Source organism: Gymnogyps californianus, chromosome 1, assembly GCF_018139145.2.
Source record: "Gymnogyps californianus isolate 813 chromosome 1, ASM1813914v2, whole genome shotgun sequence".
Lineage (NCBI taxonomy): Eukaryota > Metazoa > Chordata > Aves > Accipitriformes > Cathartidae > Gymnogyps > Gymnogyps californianus.
The window spans coordinates 61,134,137-61,149,442 of NC_059471.1; the positions used below are offsets into that span (position 1 = coordinate 61,134,137).

The 15,306-nt window shown below is 37.2% G+C and overlaps 1 protein-coding gene across 1 annotated transcript; it reads left to right on the forward strand.

Moving 5' to 3' along the window:
* Window positions 1-273: 273 nt before the first annotated feature.
* Window positions 274-15,069, forward strand: ERCC5 (ERCC excision repair 5, endonuclease). Its single transcript, XM_050895319.1, has 15 exons — window positions 274-386; window positions 993-1,168; window positions 1,684-1,799; window positions 1,897-1,989; window positions 2,804-2,864; window positions 3,781-3,924; window positions 4,842-5,049; window positions 5,322-6,272; window positions 6,680-6,912; window positions 7,166-7,285; window positions 9,001-9,214; window positions 10,903-11,047; window positions 11,881-12,081; window positions 12,995-13,079; window positions 14,417-15,069. The coding sequence occupies exons 1-15, from the start codon at window positions 299-301 to the stop codon at window positions 14,969-14,971; spliced, it is 3,390 nt and encodes a 1,129-aa protein (XP_050751276.1). The 5' UTR covers window positions 274-298; the 3' UTR covers window positions 14,972-15,069.
* The last annotated feature ends 237 nt before the right edge of the window (window positions 15,070-15,306 follow it).

Genomic DNA, 15,306 nt, shown 5'->3' on the forward strand with positions numbered 1-15,306 from the left:
AGAGAGGGGAGCCGAGGTTCCCCTAGAGCTGTCTGATGGCCGGCTGGCGAGCAGCTGTAACGCTGCGCTTCACCGGATTTTGTCAAGGTTTTTCACGTACCGAAAGCTGAGGGAATCGCCCGGAACCGGCCGGAGCGGCGGGGCGCCCTCCCCTCCCAGCCCAGCCTGCCTCATTATTTCTGTTTGCAGTAATAACGCATTCGCATTAATAAAGCATACGTGGATCGTATAATCTTTGGGTTATTCCTTCTTTTGTTCCTCGTAGATTCTTCTCTCTCAAAGCAGCTAAAAAAGGACAATGGGAGTTCAAGGACTTTGGAAGCTGCTTGAGTGCGCTGGGAGACCTATAAACCCAGAAACGCTAGAAGGAAAAATTCTTGCTGTTGGTATCCTTTAAAAGTACAGCTGAGGAACCAAGTTTGTGAGGGAGATTATTTTAACTATTTGTTATTTCTACGTGATTAGCTTTTTTTTTATTTTAAATCATGACAACATTTTGATGAGTAGATTTTATGCTTTATAATATGTGGAATACTAAGCTCTTTATTTTTTTATCTTTTAAAAAAGAGACTTTTTTAATAGTTCCTTACACAAGTATTGGGCTATAGGATTTTGTGCTTTATAATATAATGTGCTGCTCTCATATATAAGATGAAAAAGTTTAAATACTTTTGCATCAACTTTCCTCTCATATATACTTGGTTAAATGCTGGAAAGATGTGGAAAGAAGTTACCCTTCATTTATTTGTAAAAATAGCTGGGGAGGTACTATTTGCTGCACAGTTGTTTCGACTCTGGTTTTTGTCCAGGGCAATAGGGGCAAGAATTTATTCTCTGAAGATCACAAGTATTTGGATAACCTTGGCTTCGATAAGCCAAGCCTGGAACAGTGGGCAAAAGCCACTCCGTCAAATATGTGCACTTCATAGAAACTATTAATATGGTATATATATTTAAGATAGCACATTTTTTCCTATTAATGGTTCTTTAAGATATCAGTATTTGGTTGAACCAAGCAATAAAGGGAGCCAGAGATCGTGGTGGTAATTCCATACAAAATGCTCACCTCCTCACTCTGTTTCATCGACTCTGCAAGTTACTGTTTTTCCGAATTCGGCCTGTCTTTGTTTTTGATGGAGAGGCACCGCTTCTGAAGAGACAAACCTTGGTAAGTACCTTTGCTGAGTCATTGCAGTGCAAAATAGGATGCACCTCTGCTGATACTAAGTAGCCTTTTTCAATTTCCTCCTTCTTCTGCTTATGATTCTGAGCCATGAGGATGGAGGGCTTGAAGCACACTGCTGTGCAGGTGTTCTTTACAATCCCAGTCTTGGTTAGCTGTTGGAGCGTGCGGCAGCTCCCTTTTAATATATTCAGGTTTGATTTGTGGAGAAACCAGATTGCAGAGAGGTAGATGATGGCATAAGCGTGGGTCTTGCTCCAGAATGGACCTGAACGCAACTCTTGCAAGCATTTGTACCCAGAAGCTGAAAACTATTCCTGAGTCCCACAGAGGAAACCGACATAGAGAGATTTAGAGGATCTGAAGGCTACGTCCCCATTGATGTAGGATAAGTTAGGAGTTACTCGTAGACTCAGCATACAGAATTATAACATTAATTCACTGGATATGTATCTTCAGCATCCAGCAAAATCTTGTTGGTGTTAATCTTCTTTTCACAGGCTAAGCGAAGACAAAGAAAGGAAGTTGCCATCAGTGATTCCAGGAAAACTACAGAGAAACTCTTAAAAACATTTTTGAAGAGACAGGTTATCAAAACTGCTCTTACAGGCAAAAGGCAAGAATAAAAATTATTTTCCCCTTGTTTATAAGTGGCAGGTAAGTTTTTATGGAGCTATTAACCACTGTTCTGTTGGTTTTTTCCTTTCCCTAAGCAATGAAGCTTTGCCCAGTATTACACAAGTTCGAAGAGAAGAAATTGATGATATGTATGTATTGCCTTCTTTAGAGGATGAAGAGAAGAACAGGTAGGGAGAATTAAGAAAAATCGCTTAAATGGCTATAATAAACTCAGATAGAAGTATAAAACACATTTTTTGACACTGCTGAAAGGCCTTTGACCCATGAGACTCCATAATATAAAAAGTATATTTCTTTTAATTTGTATTTTATTTCAGTTTCTTTTTGGAGAGGTTGGTTTATAGCTCTGGATACAGAAGCCTTCTAGTTATTTATGGGAAAGTAACAGAAGAAGCTTTCAGCCCACAGATTAAATTTCTACACCGGATTCATGTTTAAGGATGAAAGTGCTACCTCAATCTCTGTGGCCATATCTATATGACTAAACGGAACTGATTGTTCAGGCTTGGGTAGCTGGTGTGTGGCAGCTTGATTCTGGTTTGCGTCTCATTCAGTAGTGTAGGTGTGTTCAGCAGAAGTAGGCTTTGTACGTACTTGTCAAACTTGTGGCACCTTCTTAAATAATACTAAACGGGAATGTGGAGCAATCAGTTAGATTACTCTTTGCACATCTTAAGTATACTTTTATATACTTTAAATGCTGACCAAATAAGAATCGGGTAATGATTTCAACAGCAACAGTTGTCTCAATCTAGTTTTAACTGACATAAGTCTGCCTTCTTGCTTTCAGTTCAGATCTTTTTGACGTGTGTGTGTGCGTGTGTTTGTACGTATATGCATATATATATGTGTGTACTTTGATGATGTGTGTGAATTTTTGTACTTACCGGTGAAAGGATGACTAATGTCCTTCTGCTTAAAACAGGAACTTTATTTTCCTAGGTAAATATCTACATCTTTTTGTCTCTTTGTGATTTTTAGCTCCGAGGAGGAAGATGAAAAAGAATGGGAGGTGAGAATGACCCAAAAAAAGATGTTGCAGGTAAGTGCATCCTAATTGCCCTGTTACTGTGAACAATCCTCTCATTCATGTGCTATGCTTAAAAGACAAACAAAAAGGGTAAAAAAAAAAAAAAGTGTTTAGAGGTGTAGGTCTTACTATAGCATTACTTATCAAGTAAACAAGTTAATTTTCAGTACTCTATGAATTCCTACAAATGTAATTTTCTCCACGAGAATACAGCAGAATAGGAATTTGTTATGGTATCTTTTTTTTTTCTTTTCTTTTGACTACTTTCTCTGGACATGTGGAGAAGAAATTGTTTTTTGTAGTGATATAAGTGAAATGTATGCATTTGTGCACATGTGTATGCACGTATAAGACAGCATATTTAACAAAATTCCCATGCTTCTCCAAATATGAATTGATGTTGAAGCACTTTGGTCCTTGAGTTTTCACAGATAAATTCTATATTCCCTTCTGATGCGCTGATCTCATGGAAAGAGGAGAAAAGAAATATATAACCTAAGAAGAAGGCATAATGAATAATAAAATTATCTCTGCTTTCATCAAAGTAAAAAAAAAAAGGAAAAAACTCTTGGAAATACTATTTATCTTTGAAATAGTTCGCATTCAGAAGAAGAACCTCTTTGGAGGGATAAAATCAGACTAGCTGAAGCTATAGCACCTGCTTCTGTGATTTATACTAAATATCTTTTTGTAAAAAGAATAAAACCAAGTTTCTCTGTATAGTGTACATCAATAATTATGTACTTTATTTTATTAGGTAGTAGTTACCTTTTTTTCCCTTAAGTGTTTTCTTCACAGTATAGGAAGTAGCAACAAAGATTTTGTGGATTTTTTTTTGTTGTTGTTTAGAATGATGCTCTAAATATTTTATTGTTCTTGCTGTGCTGTAATATAAAATAGGTGTTTATGTTGTTTTCCGTTTTTATAGGAAGAGTTATGTGAAAATCCTCATTCTGTAGATATTGAATCAGAAGATTTCAACAAGCTGCCTCCAGAAATAAAACACGAGATCTTGACTGATATGAAAGAATTTACAAAGCGAAAAAGAACATTATTTGAAGCAATGCCAGAGGTAATATTTAAAATAGTTTTCAAGCCATCAGAATGGAGCTACTGCTATTAATGCAGATGAAGACTACATAACAGTGTCACATCTAGAAAGCTTTACCCCCAGGCCTATTAATAAGAGATGTTACACTGAGGGGAAAAAACCCCAATGAGATAATGACTCTTAACAGAGCCTTCCTGTGTGTCTGTTCAGAGTCCTGTCTCTTGATTTCCACTAAAATTGGCAGGGCTAATTCAGTTTGGCAAGAATGGGAAAAATCATGCTGCGTCTCATGCCTCGTCAGCATTACGCCCAAGATTTCACTTGCAAGAACATACTACTGGTGTGGATAAACCAGGCAGAATGAATGCAGCTTGGATTCCAAACGCTCAGGTTGTTAGGGGAGCTGGCAGCTGGGAAAAGGCGTTTGTAACTTAGGCAGATGTGTTACTGAAGCCATTCAGAGACAAAGGGGGAATCCTATAGTGCTACTTCTACAATAGTTTTTCAGAGCACAGTTAGATTTTACAAGTACAATATATGTCAGATCAGATGATAGCTTGTGCCCAAATGTAAGCTAAGAACCATCATCTTAAAACCATCCACATGTGGATTCTGTTATAATTGCATTGTTTTTAAGATGGGGACCAGCTTTGTTAGCTAGCTCAGTTTTGTTGGTCACATCATCGAGATCTCGTTGTGGTGAGCCAGCATTCAGAACTACTTAATGGTACCTTTTAGAATTGTTGTGTGTTACCGGGCTAGTGTTGCTGTCGCTTGGGAGTGCAGCAGTCAGTAAAAGACAAATGTTACCTGCTTAAAGGAAACTCTTAAAAGGCTCTCCAGAGTGTGGTAAATGAACTTGCTTAAAAGGTGCAGCCAGTGGCATTTTATTTAAATTGACTTGGTTGGTTGTTTTGTTTTGTTTTGTTTTTTTTAAGGAGTCCAATGACTTTTCCCAGTACCAGCTTAGGGGTTTGCTTAAGAAAAGCAACCTCAATCGGTGCATAGAAAATGTACAAAAAGAATTGAATCAACAGCACTCCGGTGAAATCCAAACACAATACGAAAATGAAGGTGGTTTTGTGAAAGAAGTGGAATCTAGGAGGGTAGTCTCTGAAGATACTTCTCACTATATCCTAATAAAGGGTATGTCAGGTCTTAATTTTGTAAAACCTCTTGTTTGGTGTGTGCAGTCTGCAGCTGCCAGTTTTAAGAAAAACCTGAATATTGTTTACAGATGCATGTAGCCAATACTTTGTATGAAATGCGCATTACTGTTAGACATAACTAACTGTGAGCTGTAAACGTGTAGAAAACTGGTTTATTAATCTTTGTAAATTATGTTCATTATGTAAAATGGAATGTTAGTATAAAGCAGTTTTTTACTAAAAAAAAATCAACAAAAACCTTTCTTTCAGGTATTCAAGCAAAAGAAGCTACAAGTAGAGACTTGGAAACTACTGCAGGACCTTCATCAAAAATGCTTGAATTTACTAAATCGAATAAAATCAATGAATCTCCTGCTAATGCAAAGCTAGTTGCATCTGACAAGTTGCAGACAGAGAAAGATAACAGCGTGGTGACAGCACCACCCTCTCCTCGGACTTTGCTTGCTATCCAGGCAGCTATGGTAGAAAGCAGCTCAGAAGAAGAACTGGGGGATGAAGATACAGGACGACTGAACGTGGACCAATCTGTAACAGAGGAAGGCAGTGTGTCTCCAAGAACACTACGGGCAATTCAGCAAGCTCTGGGTGATGATGATAGAAGGGAGGAAGTTGTTACTGTTAGAACTGATGGAGTGCTACCAGAAAGATCAGAAGTGAAGGATTTTCTGCTTAGTAGCTCAGATGAGGAAGATGAGATTCCTGAAGTTAAGGAGGGAGAAAAAATACCTACATCTACAATTCATTCGTCAAACCAAGTGATTACGCAAGACGCTGAATTTGAACAAGAGAGTCAGGATTTGGAAAAAAATCCTATTACACTCATGAACACCAGTATATCCAGAACTGAAAATTATTCTTGTATTGACAATACTAGAAAAGGCAAAGAAGATGTAGACAAAGAAGAAAATGGTTCCAAGACGGACTTAAATTCTTTGGGAGATAAGGATATAAACTTGTGCACGCAGAAGCCAAGCTGTTCCCCTGTACGAACTAGTATAGGGGCTTTGATTCATGCTGAAACAACAGACCTTTCTAAAAGTGAGGAAAACTTGAAAATTTCTGAAAATATAGAGGAAGTAATTTCGCAAACAGAAGAGAATGTATCTGAGGTACAAAAGGATACTAGATTTTTTTCAGAAGCAAAAGGTCCTGAGGAGGAAAGAGAAGGGATATCACAGTCTGAAGACAGTGATTCTGATGGTATGTGCTTTTTAATTGTGTAAAAAGATAAGAAAATAGGACCTTATTGTATTTGTAGTCAGTTGAAGTTAACCTTTTCTCCTAGTAAGAAATGCTTTAAAATACATCTATTGCTACTGTGTAGGAGGTGGGAAGAAAATCCGAGCTATGTTTTTCCCCTTGGTGTTACGTTACATCATTGAAACCTGAGTATACAATACGTAGAGTTAGGAAAGCATGCTGTTGTGTACATTGAACTTAACTGGTGTATTAATGGTCAATCACTTGGTTTCTGTAATTTCACAATACTTACATCTATTTACTGCATATAGGGGAAAAAAAAAATCACTGCCCAAGTTAAAAACGCGTACAAATACTTCTTTTTAAACAAGCAGCAGGAAGTTGAAATCTTTATTTTCCTTTAATAGGAAGCTTTATTGAAGTGGATACTGAAATCAGTAATGAGGCTGAGTTTCCTACTAAATGTGATGAAAAACTGGATGATGAAACAGCACTTCCAGAAGTGGAGACAGACAGGCGTGATACTGTCACACAGGACTTGCTGAAGGAGTCTGATGAAGCGCAGTTGGCAAACAATCAGAACGTTGAAAGAGAAGATGATGGTAAAGATGCAGCGGATGAGTGGCAAGACGTCAGTTTGGTAACTCCTTGTTACTTGTTTTGAGCTAGTAATGAAGTGCTCTGTCCCCAAGTAGTTTTTAAGGAAAACTGTTGGACAGCTTCTTACTGTTTCATTGCTTTCTCATATATGTATCTGATTCTATGGGAACTGATTTTTCTTTAAAGATGATGGTTAACCATAATCTCTCTGAAAGCAGAGGGAAACTTTAAGGTTTTAGCACTCTGATGAACAGACCTATCTCTGGTCTTAAAATTTACTCCATATTTTTCAGGAAGAACTAGAAGAATTAGAAAATGACCTTTCTGCTGAGCAGAATATGCTTCAGGCTCAAAAACAGCAGCAGGAACGTGTTGCTGCTTCTGTAACAGGACAGATGTTCTTGGAAAGCCAGGTAGTATTTGTTGAATCATTTTGATCTGATATAGCATAATGTGGTCTCCCCCTCCACCCCAGTCAAACGTTTTCTCAAAAGCTGTTAGTAATTTTGCTTAATTATAGGTCACTTTTTTTCCTCTTAGGAGCTTGTTTTCTTCAGTCTGCGTGATTTAAAATATTGAAGGTATTGAGATAATCTTGAATTCCAACAATTTTAAATAACTGTTGTAACATTATAAAATAATAATAAAATTATGCATAAATCAACATTTTTTTAAGCACCAACTTTTTAAGGTTGGGCCAGTTTGATCTTTGCCTGTTGCTGTGAAAGATGCAAATTGAACAAAAAAATATTAAGGAGTTACATTCAGCAGTATGGAATTGATGTCATCTGGGTGTTAGGTAAATTGTGATTTCCCCTAGGGACTGAAAGATAAAAGCTTACAAGAAATTTGTATGGTAACCCAGGTTTATGCCCTGGGTAACTGATTTTAAAGAATCTCACCAGTAATACCTGCATAAGCCTGTAACTTCTGTTTCAGTATTAGTGTTTAAAGGTTAATGCAGTCTAATGCAAGGACTGCTTGTAATACAATGTGTTGGGAGTTAACGTATCCATAATATAGTAGACTAATGATAGTATCTGTGATGTAATAACCTTATTCTAACAATTTAATTCTGAGAAATATATAAATGCTTTTGTTGTATTTGCATAAAAGGGATAATTTAGATAGTCTTAAAATGATTGAAATTTTTGTTTCCTTTGTTAAGTATTTGCTCATACTTGTTTCTTCAGATGATATTTTTCAAAGGCCAGTAGATTGTGCTTTTGTAATATTAAGTGCCATATAATGGTAGATACACCATTATAGTTGTAGTCTTTTTGACCTTGTGCTTTTGATCTTTATTACAGTAAAAGTTTTAAGTCTCGAGACTGACTTTGTCAGGGCACAAAAACTAGCTGCAGTGAGGAAAACAAAAGTGTGTGTATGTGCAGATATATGTATACATATTAAACATATATTTAATAAATTTCACAGCTTTTGCAGTGATTATTACATCCAACTTGGGAGCAGGAGAGTAAATGGAAAGTGTAATTTCTGGAGATGACGTAAAACAGAATTGTGTCACTAACACAAGCCTGTAAACCTAGTGTGTGCAGGATATTTAACTGAGGTTAAATAATGTATTCCATAAAAGCAAATCGTGTAAAATGCATCGAAATACATGTATATCAAAACACCATCCAAAGGATGATTAGTCTGCCCACTGTTTCCTGCTTGATATTAATGTTTCTCGTATGCTTTCATACTATTTTCTGAGCTGAGGTGATGACTGATTTTTTTTTTTTTTTAATTTTTTAAATTTTTTATTTAACCTGCATCTTTCTTTCATGGACCCCACACAATTGTAATGCATGGACTTTTCTCCATGTTATGGAAAGCACAATACCTAAGTATGTTTGTGTAATTAAGATAGCAGGTTCTCAAACTGTGTAGTAAAAGTGTGATCAGGTAGTGCTTGATTTATGTGGCACTGTCTGCCTGAGATGAGTAAGTGGGATTTCCCCATTGACCTAACTGTGCTTGGCATTTTTTAGCGGAAATTAAGATTTGCTGTGAAATATTAAATACCTCCCAAGTGTAAATCTAGCAGTTCCAAGTCAAGCAGTAGTATAATCGAAGTTCATTCTTCAGATGAAATATTAACTGTTTTCTCTCCATCCTACAGGAGCTTCTCCGTCTGTTTGGCATTCCATATATTGAAGCTCCGATGGAGGCAGAGGCACAGTGTGCTATATTGGACCTTACTGATCAGACTTCTGGGACAATCACTGATGATAGTGATGTTTGGTTATTTGGTGCACGACATGTTTATAAAAACTTCTTCAGTCAAAACAAATATGTGGAATATTATCAGTATGTTGATTTTCAAAACCAGCTAGGTAAGCCTCAGGTATTGATTTGTTAAACACAGTCTTTAATAAGACAGCGCTGCCATGTTTCTTTTTGAAGTTGTATTTCCTACACAATTTTGTGTCTCTGTTATTACAATGCCTGTTCTTTGGAGAGTCTCTAAAGACATTCAGTTGGGTTGCTGTTTTTACTGCCAGATGACCACCCTGAATTTGCAGACACCTGCATTTAATACACTGAGTTAGTGAGATGATCATCAAGGCTGGAGGTATGAACTATGGTACCAGTTTCTGGGTAAATGTCCGCGTGACTTTTCTGACGTGGTGGGAAGATTATATTCTGATATCATCAGATTTATAGGCTTCTGGAAATGGAAGTTAATTTTGGACATACTGACACATAATGTATTAGAAGAGGATCTGGCATATGTGCACGCTTTGTAAAAGGTTTTTAATTTAGTTAATACTGACAGCTTTTTTTCTTCTTTCAGATTGCTCTTGTACCAGTCTAATCAAATTGTTGCTAATTATGTTGAACTACTAAACTTCAGTGTCATGTAGTGTATTACAGAAAATATGAGACAATTTTAACCTTTTCTTATGCCTTAAGCGGAACTCTTAAAATCAGTTTCGACATTTTCAAAGTTGAGAGAGGCTATAGACTTTGAAATAATATTTTAATGTCTTCAGCATGGAAAATTTCACAACATTTTTATGTGGTGAAAAATATGTCTTTGGTTTCTTCTCCCAGCAAATTGAATGAAATATTTTTTTCCCCTACTTATACCTACTTAGGTATGCTACTGTAGCTTACTTGGAAAGGATTGCTGTAAAAGCACGTGTGTGATTTTTAGCTGTTATTAATGTAATAAACCAGAGCTTTTTTTTTATTTATTTATTGGGGAAAAATAGTCACCATCCGTCTTCATGTCACATTCCTCTGCAGTCTGGTACTTCTACTCCTTTTCCATGCATTGCGCAATTCTTCTTTCTTGGCAGTTGATGGATATCCTGACTAGCATGCCAATGGTCTTGCTATGTGTGCTTAGACCCACATCCCTGCTTTCCTCCACTGAATTTTTTTTTTTTTTTTTTTTTTTTTTAAAATCTAAACTCTTGAAGCCAGTCACTGAAAATCAGACTGGTTGCCTCAGGTCTTGGAGCATATCAAGTAGAAGTGGTCAGCTGAGTTCTTCCTTCTTTCTGGCTGTTTCACAGGCTCTTTTGGTCTACTTAGTAACTGCACTAGCACAGAGCAAAAGGCTTCCAGTTTGGGAACACTTTTAAGAAGCAGAGGCATTGATATTATGGACTAGAATTCAAACGGAATGTTTTTATTTCTGATTCGGGGTTTATTAAATTCAGGTCAGCATTAGATGAGAACAGGACAGTAACTGGAGAAATATATGTAAAATAATATCTCTTAGCTCTTAGAAACCCAGAATTTCCCAATGGTCATTACATTGTAACATTTTAATTTGGCAAGATGTATTTGCCAGATTAGCAGAACTACCCGTGCTTGAGCTAGCAGTAACATATTGACACTGCTCCAGAATATAATTTAGCAAATTCTGATGTTGAATTAAATGTAATTTTACAGAGTTAATGCCTTTGTGTTCCTTTTGGTTTTTTGTCTTTCAGATATTATTTTTTTAATTTGCAAGAGAACAGATGCTGAATCCACTGTTTTTATTTGGTTTACGCACTTTCTTTTACAGGGTTGGATCGAAGCAAGCTAATTAATTTGGCATACTTGCTTGGAAGTGACTACACTGAGGGCATCCCAAATGTTGGCTTTGTAACAGCGATGGAGATTTTAAATGAATTTCCTGGGCATGGCTTGGAACCTCTCTTAAAATTCGCGTATGCTTCATCGTATTTTGCTTTTTTGTCTCTCCATAATATGAATATTAGTGAATATACGTTCCTGCTGCTTAAGCATACAACAAAACATATGACCATCATTGACCATCATTAAGGAGACTAAGTTAACCGTAAAATATGTGACTCCATTATATCACTATTTGAAATGGCAGGTAAATAAGGTGACATGTTGATACAGCAATTACAATAAGACTAATGAAGACAATAGAACAGCTGTAGAACTGTGCGACTGCCTCTGAGTTCATTGCAGAGCTGGATCCGTAGTGGAGTGGAGGTTTATTCTCCCTGAGTTTGTGAGAAGGTGCTGTAGCTTGCTCGTAGAGAAAAGAGACTTGATGAGTGAGGAATGGATGACCTGGAAAGAGACAGACAGGTAGGCTGTGGGGAAGAACAAGATTTGAAGAGAGCCAAGCCAGTTGTATTGGCAATGGGGAGGATGGTTAGAAGTCTTTTTTTTTTTTTGTCTTCTTTTTTTTTTCTTACATACCAAAAAACCTCCAAAAATGATCACTATGTGTAGAACATCCTCCCCAAGTGAGGCTGAATTTAGGGCCTTCTGTTTAGCAGCTTATGGGGAATCCAGGTGATGTTTGCTACTGTGGCTTACAATGGCTGCATTTACTGTGTATGTGTTGTCTTTTCTACTTTCAGACTATATGTCCCTTTGGCCATTTTTTATTTGGAAATTTCCTACCTCATCTCATGTAGTAACTGAAGTAAGGAGACTAAGGCTATTGAAATTAGCATGGTGGCTCTTGATATTCCAAATTATATTTTATGGAGGCAAATGAATACCTTCCTCTGTTTTTCAGTGAGTGGTGGAATGAGGCTCAGAAGAATAAGAAACAGAGACCTAATCCACGTGATACTAAAGTCAAGAAGAAACTGCGGGAGCTGCAGCTTTCTTCAGGTTTCCCAAATCCAGCAGTGGCAGAAGCATACCTGAAGCCCGTGGTGGATGAGACAAGGGGTTTGTTCACCTGGGGGAAGCCTGATGTAGAGCAGATCAGAGAATATCCTTTTACTATATGGCAGGACTTGGTTAGCTAAAAGTACTTGGGTTAAAATTCATAAGGCTCATTAGTGAGTCGGTAACGGAGTGTCAGATTCTTAACATCTCATTGGTATGAGGGGCCCCCTGCCCTGTCTGCATGCACTCTCCTACAATGATGGCAGCTCTGGAATGGAAGGGAATGCAGCCATGCATGTGTGGCACTCAGGGCTGCTCTGCCCTCCGGCAAGAGTGGGCTGCTTCACTTTGCATGCAAAGAGAGTCTCATAGCTGGACTGACTAGTTTGTTGTGATGTTACGTTTCTGTAACTGTGCTGTGCCTATTTCTAGACTTAGAGTGGGATTGTTTGCACACTGCTGATGTATGTTTCCCATCTTTCACAAAAAAGTTTCAAAACCTAGTCAGAAATGGTGATTCGGTCTGCGCTTTATCCCTAGTTATTCACTGCATTTCTTGCAATAACGTCTGTTTCTTGCATCCATTGCAGCTTGAGCTGCCGTGAATTGTTGAAAAGTAGATGGCAATGCATGCAGAGCTAATAGTGTTTTAAACAGTAAATGAAACTTCCAGTGTGTGCAAGTGTAAAAATAAGGTTTACTTATAGGTATGTTGTCTTATGGCAGTACCATATAGCCAAAATGAGTTCTGTCTTCACTGAGAGCTTCTGGAAATGTTGATATTAGAGAAGAAGTTCTGTAACTAATAGAGATATAACAGTGTGATTAACATACGTAGTGTAATACTGGAACCATCCACATAAGTCAGCTGTAATAACTTAGAGTATTTCCTCTGGTTTTGTAGTAGAAAAAGCTTTGAAGTAGAGTAACTTTCCTCCAGACATTGTTTATTTGAGGAATTTTCATTTCAAAATACTAGTAATAGCCATTTTGTAAAGTTCCTTAACTTTCTGCACATTCTGTCAGGATCACTTTGGCTGGACTAGGACCAAGATAGATGAAATCCTTCTGCCTGTGATAAAACAGCTGAACTTGCAGCAGGTAAAGTATAAAACTATGTATAGTTTAGGGGTAACTGGAAAATTGTAAGAGAAGCGTTTTAAAATGATCAGCAAGGCTTTAATCTAAAATAAATTTCTCAGACACTGGGATTTGGCCTTTCTTTTTTTTTTTGTCTTTATATATTTAGAAGTCATTAAACTTACTTCTCTAGACTTCATTTCTGTATGATTTGGGTGTGCTGTGAGGCACTCTACATAATTTCAATTGTTGGTTTCAAATTTTGTTACCTATCAAGCACCTATCCTAAGTCCAGGTTGCTGTTTGTTCTGGATGTAGCTGAAACTACAGGTACCTCAAGCACCTTTAGTACTTTTAAAAGACAGTGTGCTGTCTCTAAAAATGATTTATAAAAATGCTCCTGAGATTTTGGTGAAGTGAGACTGACCGTTTGGTACCATCCATATCCTTTGAGGAGTGCAGACTGAAGCGTTGAGCAAGTGCCCATTAATAATATTACTCTAATTTCCAAATAAATGTTCTGTCAACTTTAATAAAACTTAAAAGTGAATAGTGGTGCATGCTGTGATACTGTGAAAGTCAGCTATAAAACTGATCGCCTAAGGTCAGATTCTTTTCTCCTTTTGCCATAAGCAAGATAGATACATAGTCTAAACCAGTGTTCTAGGTTTTGTCTGTCACTCAAAGGAGTGAAAGTACCAAAACCCGTAGTTAAATCCATACACTTTCAGGTTGACAGGAACATCCTTTGGAAGCGTCTGTCTTTCTCAGACAATTTTAGGGAGAATATGGAGGACTAGCTTAGTCTATACAGCAAGCCTAGCTGTGGTTGAATAACACAGACCCACTGTGTGTGACTACTAGTTCTACTCTTAAATCTTTATACTGTAGCAGCATGTGTTACAATGAACTTGAGTTAAATGACCGCATTTTGTTGCACTAGCATATGCAAATGTAAAGTGCACTTAAAACATTTGCTTAGTAAACATTCTGGTGTTTTAACAGCTTGAAGCTAAGGATGTGTTTGTAAGGACATACTTAAGAGCACTACAGAGATTCTCTGTATTAGGGTTGAAAATAGCAACATATGTCTAATCATCAGCAGCACAATGTTTATGAAATTTCACTGGAGTTTGCTTATTTAGTTTCTGTGAAGGTTCTTGTTGCGTAATTTATAATAAAGTACAGGTATCACTATAATAATGCATCTTACTGTTCACATCTATTTGCATGCATATTAATTTCATTAGTCCTTTGTCCTGCTTTAATTTGGGATGCTTTATAGTATAGCTGAGAATAACAACTGAATTCCCATCACAAAAACATCCAAAGATGTTTCTCTGTTTTATTTTTGATAGACTCAGCTTCGAATTGATTCATTCTTCAGACTAGCACAGCATGAAAAACAAGCTATTAAAAGTCAGAGACTGCGCAGAGCTGTGACTTGTCTGAAGAGAAAGGAAAAAGAAGCCGCCGATGAAATCCAGGAGGCCACTGCTGTTACGGAGACTGAACTTAAAGAGCACGAGGAAAGGAAAGGGGAAGGTACTGCAGGCTGTGCAAATCATTACGCTGTGGCAACAGAAGTCCAAAGTGGAAAGAGAAGAAAACATTCAGATTCCAGAAAAGAACATTTACATGGAGGTGGTTTTATTGGGAATTTGCATCTTTCAGAAACTTCTAGTGACTCCTCAGTAGAGGAATCGGAAAGCAGAGATTTAGGCAAGAGCAAAAAGAGGAAACATGTCTCTGCAATGGAGACAGCAGACTGTAAAGAGAAAAAGGGGTGCAGTAGCTCAAGTGGTGAGGATGAAGAACTGAGAGATGTAGTCATGGTGACTGCCAAACCTGTGTTTGAGGGCAGAAAAAAGAAATCACAGAGTAAGAGAGGAAGAAAACAGAAAAAGTCTTAAAGAAAAGAGTCTTAAAAAAGAGAGACTGTGCATGGTTTTTTATGACTTAACTTTGTAAATATTCTAATGAATTTTTGATAAATAATAAATTATCTCTTTGTCACGTATTTGTCATGCATTTTGTGTCCAGAACTTAAATAGGAGGGATTTTAGACGATGAAAAAATAATTTTAGCACATTTACTCATAAAGACCTAGATTGGACTTGTATCAAGTTTTCTGTTTTGAGATTTTAAAATTGAGCCAAAATGTGATGCCCATTCATTTGCATTCTTCCTGAGGTAAGATAGCTGTTAAAAATCACACACAATCTGTTGCTTCCTTAACTTCAAACTT

Coding starts and splice junctions, on each gene's coding strand:
- ERCC5 (XM_050895319.1), top strand. CDS start 299: ATGGGAGTTCAAGGACTTTGGAAGCTGCTTGAGTGCGCTGGGAGACCT. Junction 387..992: donor AGGAAAAATTCTTGCTGTTG/GTATCCTTTAAA, acceptor TGGTTCTTTAAG/ATATCAGTATTTGGTTGAAC. Junction 1,169..1,683: donor TTCTGAAGAGACAAACCTTG/GTAAGTACCTTT, acceptor TTCTTTTCACAG/GCTAAGCGAAGACAAAGAAA.